Below are 13,601 nucleotides of genomic sequence, written 5' to 3'. Positions count from 1 at the left end.
AATCAGCACCACTCATCTGCAACAGGCAATATTGTAGGGATGTACCGCCAGTCATTCTTTGATTTTATCATCGCATAGTGGATCGGCAAAACCAATCAAAGTCCATTGTGCTTGAGGAACTCACCCATTTTGACTCTTGCAGTCATTGAGGACACTTTGGAGGGGATTTTTCCTTTAACCCCGTGGTAACGTTCCTCTACTCTGAGGCATCCCTCACCAGGAAAACGAGCGTAAGTTTCATTTCAATATTTCACAGAGTAAGCTAAAGGATATCATCTGTCTAATTGTTGTTGACTCATTATGCACAAGTTGCTGCATTTAAACACATTTTTTAAAAAAAGAAATCGGGGAGTTTGGTTGGAAATTGCAGCCTATTGGAGAATTATTGGGAATGGTTAACTAGGAATCTGGTTGGGAACGGTTGTTGCTCGCACAATAGACTTTATTTTTAAACACGATCTTGCTCTGGTAGACATTGAGTAGGATTGAAACATATGCTGGCTGTGCCTATGGCACTGCTCACCTGAAATTATTTCCCGTCTGCTCCGGGAAACTGCTCCAATCTCCTGGAGTACATGGTGCAGTGTAATATTGAGTGTGACACGGTGAAGTGGTGGGGGTGGGATGGAGCACACTGCGTTTGCTTGGAAGACTGCAGCTTCAGCAACATTCAAGTGCATTGTACACCATCATCCAGCCTCCTTTATCATCAGAACTTCCCAAAAAGCATTAAAACATTGCTTGGCTGGTGTGAGAGCCTTCAACCTCTGAGCAGCTACTAGGGACCTATCACACAGCTCCTTCTGGGATGTGCCTTTGCAGAGGAAGAGAAATGCAGTGGTTTTTATTGAGGTCTGTCTTGAGCAGCTCCATGCCGCTGTTCTCCATGATCTGCTTCTTGGGACACACGCTGAGACTAACATCAATTACACCAGGAGGATCAAGTTAAAAACCACACAACACCAGGTTATAGTCCAACAGGTTTATTTGGAAGCACGAGCTTTCGGAGCGCTGCTCCTTCAAGTGATTGTGGATGACCAGGAGGACCATCAACTTGGTGAATGACGCCCTTTGGTCTGCCTGAAACTTGTTGGTATTCTAGAACAAGGAGTTGACTCAGACCGAGTGTTGCAGACTGACACATTCCAATATCCAGGACTACTTGCTGAGAGACGCGCTAAAACTTGGGGCAGTGATCACCAAGGCACAGTGGGGACAGAACACAGTCAGAATATAGTCTTGTACATGTAAGAGATGCCTTTGAGCTCAGCTGATCTGGCAGCGTCTGTGGAGAGAAATCGGAGTTAATGTGAACTCTGAGGAAGGGTCACTGGACCCGAAACATTAACTCTGATTTCTCTTCACAGAGGCTGCCAGACCTGCTGAGTCATAGAGTCATAGAGATGTACAGCATGGAAACAGACCCTTCAGTCCAACTCGTCCATGCCGACCAGATATTCCAACCCAATCTAGTCCCATTTGCCAGCACTTAACCCGTATCCCTCTAAACCCTTCCTATTCACATATCCATCCAGATGCCTTTAAATTGTAATTGTACCAGCTTCCACCACTTCCTATGGCAGCTCATTTCATGCACAAACCACACTCTACATGAAAACGTTGCTCCTTAGTTCCGTTTTATATCTTTCCCCCTTACCCTAAACCTATGCCCTCTAGTTCTGAACTCCACTTCCCCCTCCCCCACCTCCCCAACATTACATTTATAAATCCTGATTTGATTTGCTTTCTCAAAATGCAGTACCTTGATTTGTACAAATTAAACTCCATCTGCCACTCCTCAGCCCATTAGCCCATCTAATCAAGATCCTGTTGTCCTCTGAGGTAACCTTCTTCGCCGTCCACTACACCTCCAATTTTAGTGTCAGATGCAAACTTACTAACTGTACCTTCTACGCTCACAAGCAAATCATTTATATAAATGACAAAAAGTAATGACAATGCCAGCACCAATCATTGTGGCATACCACTGGTCATAGGCCTCCAGTCTAAAAAACAACCCTCCACAACCACCAAAGGTCTTCCACCTTTGAGCCAGTTCTGTAACCAAATGGCTAATTTTCCCTGTATTCCAGGAGATCTAACCTTGCTAATCAATCTACCATGAGGAACCTTGTAAAAACGTGTTACTGAAGTCCATATAAATCACGTCTGCTGCTTTGCCATGAATCCTCTTTGTTATTTCTTCAAAAAACTCAGTCAAGTTCATGAGACATGATTTCCCACGCATAAAGCTATGCTGACTATCCCTAATATGTCCTTGCCTTTCCAAATATATGTAAATCCTGTCTCTCACCAATGTCAGGCTCACCAGACTATAGTGACCTTGCTTTTCCTTACCACCTTTCTTAAATAATGGCACCATGGTAGCTAGTCTTCTGGCACCTCAGCTGTGACTATCAGTGATACAAATATCTCAGCAAGGGGCCCAGCAATCACTTCTCTAGCTTCCCACAGAGTTCTAGGTACACCTGATGAAGTCCTGGGGATTTATCTACTTTTATGCACTTCAAGACATCCAGCACCTCTTCCTCTGTGATATGGACATTTTTCAAGATGGAAAAAGTGAGGACTGCAACTGCTGGAGATCAGAGTCGAGAGTGTGATGCTGGAAAAGCACAGCAGGAAAGGCAGCATTTGAGAAGCAGGAGATCGACGTTCTGGGTAAAAGCCCTTTATCAGGACTTTTTCAAGATATCCTGCTGAGCTTTTGCAGCAACTTCTGTTTTTATTTCTGATTTCCACAGTTCTTTTGGATTGTTTTTAAATGACTCCTTCATTTTGTTTGTTGGATAGAGTTAAACTTCAATATTCCTGATGAAGGGCTTATGCCCGAAACTTCGATTCTGCTGCTCCTCGGATGCTGCCTGACCTGCTGTGCTTTGCCAGTACCACACACTCGACTCTGATATTTGCTTGTTTCTTCATATGCTGTTGTGTAGAACCAAACTGCTTTAGGGACTATGAAGATAAATATATTTTATAAATTAAAGTATATTTTTAAAATAAAAATAATCATCCGTCCTGCTGGATCTGAACCCTGTCTGTCACCTTAAACAGTCACTCACTCCATCTCTGGGGCATCTGTGTTTACCTTCACAAGATACAAGGCCACAGCTTGCCAAGGCTTCACAATCTCTATCATTTAGTGGTTATTATGATCATCCTCCCCCGCTCCCCCACTTCCCCAAGCAGGCTGAAGAATTTCCTTGGAGAAGTAAAATAGAGAATCAACACAAGCCAATTCTAGTGAAACAAACGGGGATAATTACTTCTCAACATTTCACTAAAATGGCGGTGGAGTAGGGCTCCTGAGCCGGAGCTTGTCGCTCTGATTGTTTTTCTTTATTCTTGTCACGCGTTTATTCTTTCTTTTCTTCGGTTTTTCTCTCTACTTAACCTACTGGAGGCAGCTGCAGTGACAGCATGGGCTGGGGGCCCAGAGCGGGGACTTTGGCGATTGGCCATGGTTGGCGTGTCCGGGCAGAACTCTTGTCAGTCAGTGCCATCTTGGAAGTGGCTGGGAACCCGGAGCGGCAGCAGAGCGGGACTCTGGTGGCCTGTGATAATGTGGCTAGTGAACTCAGATACTGGTCAGAGGCGAGACGGCAGCACAGAGGCTTGGGGATCAAGAGATCAAACTTAGCAGGGGTCAAGATCAAACCAAGCATGGGAGAGAGATCGAGCCCTCGTGGGGCAATCCCAGCATGGAGCGACTGTAGGCCCATGGCTAAAGAAGGGCTGTAATTTGTAACTTTTAATTTTACTTCATATTTACTACTTTATACTGACAAGAACTGTAATGTTGAATGTTCAACTTAGTTTCCTACTCTTTACCTAAAGTTGTCCACCTTGGTACCCTGTACCTAAGATGGCGATGTTATAAACCTTTCACTGTACTCCTGTATCCCCATACTTGAGTAAATATGACAAAAAAACCCTAATTCTCATTCTAAATCAATGTGCAACTAGTTCTTTGTATGTTAAAATGCATTGTAAATGATATACAAATAAAAATGTGAGTTTTAGGCAGGGAGCCTCTCCCAAACTAATTGGCAAAGCCGGGCAATACAAGAGAACTTTTAGATTTGATTTTTTTTTTGTATTGTAAGTTTACATTTTAAATTTAGTTGTTGAATTCCTGCTTGTTCTGGTTATGTATGGTGTATGGGCCAAAATTTGTAAGATGAATACCTTTGATTAAAAAAAAGGGGCAGCACGGTGGCTCAGTGGTTAGTACTGCTGCCTCACAGCACCAGGGTCCCAGGTTCGATTCCAGCTTCAGGTGACTGTCTGTGTGGAGTTTGCACATTCTCCCTGTGTCTGCGTGGGTTTCCTCTGGGTGCTCCAGTTTCCTCCCACAGTCCAAAGATGTGCAGGTCAGGTGAATTGGCCATGCTAAATTTCCCCATAGTGTTAGGTACACTAGTCAGAAGGAAATGAGTCTGGGTGGGTTACTCGTCGGAGGGTTGGTGTGGACTGGTTGGGCCTAAGGGCCTGTTTTCCACACTGTAGAGAATCTAAAAAAAATAGTTAAATCCATTGTGGCTAGAAAGTAGAGGTGCACTCCAGATTTGCTAAGGAATAAGTGGATCTTATATATTGTTTTCCAAAGCCGTCTTCCAGTTTGCTTTTTAATTTTTTAATTGTACAGTAACATGTTTTAAGTTGTTTGAACCTCAAAGTCATGAGGAGGTTCCATTTCTACAACAGGTGAAGAGATGCCAAACCAATATCTAAAAGGAAGCACAGATGAGACTGACAAAAGTGAAGATGATGTTCCTACTGATGGAAAAGTTGAGAAAGACAGGTGAGGAACTCCACGTGAAAGATTAGGGCGATCTAATTCAAGCAATTATACTGTTATATCAATCCATGAATTATGCATTTTTATTTAATAAGGTTATTGCATGACAAAGTATTCAATTAACCAAATCACTATTGCATTGAATTTCTATCACAACATCTTTTCCATGAAAATTGTATTTGAGTCAAGCTGGACTTTGTAAATGTTCAGCTTACTTAAGTAGTGGCATGATAAGAATGATAGGCATGAATTCTGGTCTATGATTTAGTGATTCCATATGATCAGAACTCTCAATGTTTTTTGGTGTAAAATGACCTCAGTTATTTGTCCAATGTAACTTGTACTTTTACAAAATATTTTAGATGGATCTTTTGAAATAAGAAGCCAGCTTTATACATTGTCTGAAGCTTTTGATTGACTAATAAAATGAAATCTAATCTTATTTGTCATCAGTGTTGGAAATAATGGGAAAAAGTAAATAATTTAGAATAATGATGCCAATTTATAGTTATGAATTAAAAAGTGCTTTGATTTTTGTATTAAGTTGGTCTTCCTTTAATGCAAAACACGTGGTTGCTGCTAATTGTATAACAATTATACTAATATTTTTAGAAACAAAAAGCAGTAAAAGTTTTTCTCAAAATCTAATAATTGTAATTTGTTAATTTATAGTAAAACAAAAGAGAAGGAGAAAAAGCCTAAAATGGTCAGCCCACTGGCTTTGGTAAGAGACATTTCCATGATTTTCCAAACGCACTGTATTTTTAGGACCCAATGAAGTGCTAAATATTACTAAAAGGGCCAAAATGCAGTCTTCATGAAGTGTAAAACAGAATTGTACTTGAAAGAGTATGTACATGAAAATATTATCTCTTATGTGACCTTTTGAACAAGTATTATGTGGACAGTTACTTCACATCAGGTGGCTCTTCCATATTTGGGAAACCAAACCAATTGGGTAATTTATTCAGTTGTGATTCATATTTTGTCAACAACCATGACTTTTGAACTTCCTGTGAATTGTTCCTTCAACCCTTGCCTCTTTTTTTCACTGTAATCATCGCATTATTGTTTCTCTGTTATCAAAAGAAACTGCTATCAGGAACCTTCATCTATATGAGATGATAGATGTGCTGTAAATCCCTGGGCACTGGGATTTGAAAAAGAATCATTTTTATAGGATGAAGTCATCCCTGCAAGGCCAACATTTATTGCTCATCCCAGAGAACAGTTAAGCGTCAACCACATGACTGTGGGTGTGGAGTCACATGTAGGCCAGACCAGGTAAAGACAGCAGTTTCCTTCCCTAAAGGACATTAGTGAACCAGATGAGTTTTTTTTTCCTGGCAGTCAACAAACATGAGACTCTTTAATTTCAGATTTTTATTGAATTTAGGTTCCACAGTCTGCTATAGTGGGATTCCAACCTGGGTCCCTGGATTAATAGCCCAGTGATAATATCACTAGACCACTGCCACCCTCAATTTTTTATATGATGTACTTGGGCTGATGGCTGAAGAAACTAATCTGTTAGGGGCAGGTTCCACTGTAAGTGTGGTATTAAAAGTGAATATCAGTTGTTACTGTAGTTTATTGTTGCATGTTGCCAGGCTGCTGTAAACATTGATGGTAACTAATGGTCATGGTGACATTGCTGGCCTACAAGTGATGCTGCCGTTTGTCTTGTTGACTAACGTCTCCCACATATGAAAGTCAATGGGGGTTTGTTTGGCCTTTGTATTAGGCCTGTAAGCATGTTTGAAGTAAGAGCTGAGCAGCCTACCTGGCTTCTGGCTCTGGTTACCTTGAGTTATAATATGTCCTTGGAAGTGCACCTTCCTTTCATCCCGCCAACATTCCCAAGCCAATGAAGCTGCCTCCTCGTGATGAATGCTAGCATACTTGGGAGATCTGCCTTTGAGAAGACTGATCCGCATTCTTGGTTTTATCCTTCCTTGCAATGCCCCAAACATTGAAGATGAACATTCTTTTCTTGTTAGCTGTAAGTTGTCTATGCTTCACAGCCATACAAGAAGGTGCTGAGTACACAGGCCTTTTAAACCAAGGTATTGGACCTTGGTGCCTGACATAGTATGCACATTACCTCCTTCTTTAACAGCAGAAAAGATAGTACCAAAGAAAGTGAAGGAGCTAAAGGGTATAAAGGGTATAAAGATGAAGGAGCGTCGCTCCGAAAGCTAGTGTGCTTCCAATTAAACCTGTTGGACTATAACCTGGTGTTGTGTGATTTTTAACTTTGTACACCCCAATCCAACACCGGCATCTCCGAATCATGACTAAAGGATATAGCTCTGTTTTACTCCATTCATCATCCTGAAATTGTCAGAAGTGGTGTCATCACAATGTACATTACAGTGTACTGTTTCCATGCAAGGAATGGATGTGACCACAGAGCATTACTGGGCAGTCAATTTACTCCTTTATCACCCCTTTCTCACTGCAATCATCCCAGTGTTGTTTCTTCATTAACATGTGAAACTGCAATAAAAATTCTTCAGCTCTTTAGATTGAGCACAGATTTCAAAAACATTTGTACTTAACTCTCTGTCTAATTCAGGTTTCAGAGCCTCGGTGGTAAGTTACATTTGACTGTTTTTCAAAGTTATTCAGAGTAATCTTTATTGTCGTCTTTCAGTCACTGGAACATTTCTTTCCAATAGTTTTGGCTGTGCTTTATTTTGCTGTATACTTTGCCTTCACTCTTTTGTAATTTAAAAATATATATAATTATCTCTTAGTAGATCCAACTACCAACATTCCTAATTGAGTTTTAAGATTAATTAATTAAAAGTTTCCTTCACAGAATAAAGTCTCCATCTTGTTTCCTGCAATTTGGACCACAGTCCTGTGTTTGACGTGGTAATACAGGATGCAGCATACATGCAGAATTTACTCCAAGTTTTAAAGTCCTTTGCAAATTAATACATCATCTATTTTGGCTTTTGAATTGTACTTTCATATATATGAATACTTTGACATAAGTTGCATTTTTCTATGGCATGGAATGATCTTTATACTTATTTGTTCAATAGCTTGCTTTCTATTGTTTTTGAATGTCATTCCCAAGAGACTTCACTTCTTCTTTTGGTAAACATGAACAATAAGTGTTAAGAGCCCCGAAGCATTTTATCCCTTGAATACTCCGGTGTAGCACTAATTGTACCACCAAAACTTTCTGTTTAAGCCAATTTCAAATGCTCAAGAATGTTTTAGTTTTTAAAATGTTTTGGAAATAGTATAATGTTGCAAAATCACCAAGTGTTATTTGCTTCAGTTCACATTGCAGTCAAACAAATTAGTCCACTGTTTTCATCTTTATTTATTCCCTTTCAACTTCACAAAATCCATTGGCTTTACTCATTTTTGGTATTAAATTTTAATTGCAAACCACAGAACAATTTACTTAAGTGAAAGCACTTAAGTGTCCAATATTTTCATATAAACAACAATCAGCTTTCAACAAGATAGTATTAAAGAGCTTCCCATTAAATTCTCAGATGTACTTCACTTACAAAAAGTGTATTGATGGGAAAAAAATTTCTAACCCTAGACATTTATGTATTACCACACTTATCACATTGAAAGGCACGTGACTTGAATATTTATACAAGACCAAAATCAAGGACGGTACGACTGAATGAATTCATGGGATCACCATTGACTTTGGCAAACTCAGGCAGAGATTCTGCCATGCCTCTGGTAGTCAACTTTTGCTATCTCATAATCACAAGCTCATTGAAACCAATGTGGAATTCATGCTGTCAATTTGGTTTGCCAGTGGCTGTCATTTTCCAGGTGTTGGATATTGTAAGATATCAAGATAACATTCAAGATGTCCGTTTAGCATTTTGTCGTACACAGTGTAGAAGACAGTCCAATTAGGGACATGACCACCATGTCTAGACCAAGACAATTAGATGTTTGATAGCCTAAGTTCCTGTTAAACGGAGGATATGGTTTTTGACAATTTTTCTAATGACATTGTATTGGAAAGGTATTTCTGCACTGAAATGCAGAACCTCCATGACAATAATCTCAGAATTACTATCTGAGCAATGGGAAGATTGGCATGGGGGAAATAAGAATTTAAAAAATTGTGCTGGACAAGCACAGCAGGTCAGGCAGCACCACTGAAGGGCTTATGCCCAAAATGTCAATTCTCCTGCTCCTCGGATGCTGCCTACATGTTATGCTTATCCAGCACCACACTTTTCAACTCTGATCTCTAGAATCTGCAATCCTCATTTTGTCAGAGGGGAAATAAGTAAAGGATTGATGTGGGAGGAATGAGTTTCAGCTCATGGGGCACAGCATCATTGCTTGGATAGAAAGGAGCTATTCTGGTTGGACAACCTTCACATAAACAAACAATGCTGGACTGAATCAAATAACTAGGGCTGTAACAAGCACTTTAAATTAATTGATGGGGTCAGGGAGAAGGCTCAGGTGGGAAAAGCAAAGCAAAAGGAATACGATGGCATTTCAGGACAAATGTTTTGATAATGGTATACAGAGTGAGATAAGAAGGGACAGTGATGTCAAGCATTAAAAAAAAAAGCAGCAAATGAATTAACCCAACAGATAGAGATGAATGGGTATGTTCTTATAGCCAATGTGGAGACATCGTAATAAGGAGATCTATGCTGGGAATAAAATATGTATGTGTAGGTGCCCTTTTGAAAGAACAGTTAGAGTTAATATATTAGCAAGAAATTATCGTGGATCTGGTGATATAGAATCAGAATGAGGGGAGGGAAGAAGACACTAGTACAAGAGTCTGTAGGTCCCTAACAGTAACTGTAGGATAAAGAATAAATCAGGAGATAATGAGGACAAAAAAAGAAGGCAGGTTGTTAATTGTTCATGATTTTAATCTTCATATAGATTGGGAAAATCAAATCCATGAGGAAGAATTCATTCATTGTCTGTATTCAGAAAATTTCCTGGAACAGTATGTTGTGGATCCAAACAGAGATCTTGCCATTTTAGTGATTGACAATGAAGCAGGTTTAATAAATGATCTTGATCAAATTTCCATTTGGCTTCCTCTGTTTGGAGGAGAGCAAACCCAGTCTATCTAATCTTTCTTCACACTACATTTTTTCCTGGCAACATCCCCTGTAGTACAATTACATGTTTTCTATAATGAGGTGACCAGAATTGCCTGCAAATCTCAAGCTGTGACCTATCTAATGCCTTGCCCAGTTCCAACATAATATCACTGCTATTATATTCTAAACCTTGGTTAATGAAGGATACAATTCCTTATGCAGAACAAAAGATCCTGGAGGGAACAGTGTCCATAACATGGTAGCATTTAACATTCAGTTTATGTGAGTTGGAACCAACTGTGCTAAATTTAAATAAAGGTAATTATGGAAAGGATGAGGACAGAGTTGACTGGCGTGGACTGGGACAAGAGCTGAGTGAACAATGACAGATATCAAAAAAAAATGTGATGGCTCACATCAAAGATCTATCCCATTGCGAAGGAAGGATTTTAGTAGAGGATAAACCAACCATTTTAACTAAGGACTTTTAAAATCTGTATCAAAAATTGAGAAATATCATACAACGTGGTAATGATTAGTGGAAAATCTATGATTGGAAAGTTTTAAAAGCCAATTAAAGATGACTGAGAAAAAAGGGAGAAAGTAACCTGAGGACAATTTAGCAAGTAACATCAAAATGGATAGTCAGAGCTTCTATAATTATGTATAAAGAAAGAGCGAGTTAATAAGTCAACATAGGTGCGTAAGAGAACAAGTTTAGTAAAATAATAACAGGAAGCCAGGAAATAGTAGAAGAGTTGAACATATACTTTGCATCAGTCTCCATAGTCGAGGATACTAATGGCATTCTGAAAATAATAAATAATCAAGGGACTAAAATGATGAGGTGATGGAAGTAAACACAAAAAGTGCTAGAAAAATCAATGATGCTAAAGACCAATTAGTTCCCTAGACTTACTGGGTTGGATTCTAAGTGTTTAAAGGAAATAATTGTGAAGAGATAGTGGATGCACTAGTAGTAATCTTCCAAAAATCCTCGAGTCTAGAAAAGTCACAGAGGATTGAAAAACTGCCAATCTTGCACTATTATTCAAAAAAAAGGAGGTAAACCAAAACCGCTAACTATAGGACAGTTAGATTAATGTCTGTGGAGAGAAATCAGAGTCAAAGTTTCATGTCAAGTGACCCTTACTCAAATGCTGCCAGACTTGCCGAGATTTTCCAGCAATTTCAGTTTTTGTTTCTGACTTACAGCGTCTTCAGTTCTTTCGGTTTTTATTTAGGTTAACATCTGTCATTGGGAAGATGTTTGAGTCCATTATAAAAAATGTATAACCTCATAATACATTCAAGCAGCATCAGCATGGCTTCATGAAGGGGCAAATCATTCCTGATCAAATTTTTAGACTTCTATGAGGAGGTAACAAACAAGGTAAATAAGGAGGAACCAGGGATTCATGTATTTGGATTTCCAAAGGCATTTATGAAGGTACTACACATGAGGCTGCTTAATATGATAAGAGCCCATGGTATTGGGGTGGTATACTAATATGGATTGAGGATTGGCTAACCAACAGAAAACAGAGACTTGGGAAAATAGAGGTATTTTCAGGATTTCAACCTGTCAGTAGAGGAGTGCCATGGGGTCAGTGCTGGGACCACAATTATGTGCTACTACCAAGTTTGCAGATGACTCAGAAATAAGCAGGAATACAAGTAGTGAGAAAGATGCAAGGTATCTACAGAGTAATATAGAAAGATTAAGTGAGTTGGCAAAGACTTGACCGATAGAAAATGTAGAAAACTGCAAGATTTTGCACTTTAGCAAGAACAGTAGAGGTGCAGAGTATTATTTAAATGGAGAAAGAATGAAGAAAGCTGCATAACGACAGAGACTTGAAGGTCTTAGATGAATCACAAAAAAATTCGCATCCAAATTTGTCAGAAAAGAGGGATGGCATATGGAATGTTGGCCTATATTTCAAAGGGAATGTAGTATAACTTAAGGAGTCAAAGTGTGGTGCTGGAAAAGGCAGCATCTGAGGAACAGGAGAGTCATCATTTCGGGCATAAGCCTTTCATCGGGACTTGTGGGAGTGGGGAGAGGGGGCTGAGAGATAAATGGGAGGGAGTGACACTGGGGCAAAGGTAGCTTGGAAGGTGATAGGTAGATACAGGTGGGGGGTGATGGTGATAGGTCAGAGGGGAAGGTGGAGCGGATAATGAAGATGAATAGGTAGGACAGTTCAAGAGGGCAGTGCAGAGTTGGAGGGTAGGATGTGGGATAAGGTGGGGGAGGGGAAATAAGGAAACTGATGAAATCAACATTGATGCCATGTGGTTTGCGGGTCCCAAGGCGGAAGATGAGGCGTGCTTCCTCCTGGCATCAGGTAGCTAGGACTTCGCAGTGGAGGAGGCCCAGGACTTGGCAGAATGGGAGATGGAGTTGAAGTGGTCAGCCATAGGGTGGTGGGATTGTTTGGTGTGTGTATCCCCCAAGTCCCACCCCCACCCTCACCCTCCTATTTATCTCTTAGCCCCCTTACACTCCCCACCCACCCACATTCCTGATGAAGGACTTGTACTCAGATTGGCAACTCTCCTCCTCAGATGCTGCCTAACCTGCTGTGCTTTTCCAGCACCACACTTTTCGACTCTGATCTCCAGTACCTGCAGTCCTCACTTTCTCCTATAACTTGGGGAGGCCTTGCTAAAACTATGCAAGGCACCAATCAGACTACAGCTGCAATACCATGGACAGTTTTGTTTCTGTTATGTAAAGAAAGCCATTTGGAGACAGGCCAGAGAAGGTTCGTAGGTTGATTTCAGGCATGGAGAGACTTTCTTATGAGGAGAGGTTGAGTAGGTTGGTCTTGTACTCATTTGAGTTTGGAAGAATGAGAGGTGACCTTATTAAAATGTATAGAATTCTTTGCTGGCATGACAAGTGGAAAGGTTGTTTCCCGTTTTGGGAGAAACCAGAAAGCATAATCTCAGACTAAGGGCTCATTCATTTAAGACAGATGAGGAGGAATTTCTTATATGAGAGGGTAATGAATCTGTGGAATTCTTCACAGCAGATGTTTTCCGAGGCTGGGTTAGTAAGTATAATAAAGGCTGAGACAGATTTTTGATCAGTAGGGGGTATCAAAGATTATGGGGAAAAGGCAGCAGTGTGGAGTTGAGGGTTATCAGATCAGCCATGATCTCATTGAGTGCTGGAGTAGATATGATGGGATAAATTGAAATATTTCTTCTCCTGCATCATGTAGTCTCTGCTGTTTATGTCAGCAATCATTGGTGGTGTCAGTGGAATTGGTCAAGTTGCTGATTGTGATAAACATAGCATATCCATATGGAGGACTACAGCTAATTATACTAACTTTTGTTAGCAGACTAAGCCCTCATTCCTGCCACAATCTCAGCTTGAATTTGCCAAAAGCAGAGGTGATCTTGCCAATCTGGAGTTGCATTGCATAGATTATGATATTTGTCGAAAGAATAGTCATGGATGAACATACTTTTATCATATCCTTGAGTAAAACATAATTTTTCATAGGCATGAGGAGTGACTTGATGATTGGACCACGATTTTAAGTTGATAATAAGGCTAAAAGACTCTGCCACCCAAGCAAAGTACTTGAATGTGCATGAGTAATGGATCACCATATGGCAAGACAGAAAGTGAACTGGACAATCCTAAAATTACTGTATTTACAGCTAATATTGCACTATTCCTATAG

General features: G+C 40.0%; 1 protein-coding gene across 1 annotated transcript in view; it reads left to right on the top strand.

Annotated features, from left to right (window-relative positions):
- The first annotated feature begins 99 nt into the window (after positions 1–99).
- The window catches only part of abcb4 (ATP-binding cassette, sub-family B (MDR/TAP), member 4), a 130,878-nt gene continuing 117,376 nt past the window's right edge, over positions 100–13,601 (top strand). The window contains exons 1-3 of the mRNA XM_043690329.1: positions 100–230; positions 4,732–4,828; positions 5,498–5,549. Of these exons, the coding sequence (XP_043546264.1) occupies positions 4,740–4,828; positions 5,498–5,549 (141 nt within the window). The 5' untranslated portion in view covers positions 100–230; positions 4,732–4,739. The remainder of the gene's footprint in view (positions 231–4,731; positions 4,829–5,497; positions 5,550–13,601) is intronic.

This window comes from Chiloscyllium plagiosum, chromosome 5 (genome assembly GCF_004010195.1).
Source record: "Chiloscyllium plagiosum isolate BGI_BamShark_2017 chromosome 5, ASM401019v2, whole genome shotgun sequence".
In the NCBI taxonomy this organism is placed as follows: Eukaryota; Metazoa; Chordata; class Chondrichthyes; order Orectolobiformes; family Hemiscylliidae; genus Chiloscyllium; species Chiloscyllium plagiosum.
Note: the sequence above shows the minus strand (reverse complement) of the source record. Positions and strands in the feature narration are given on the sequence as shown.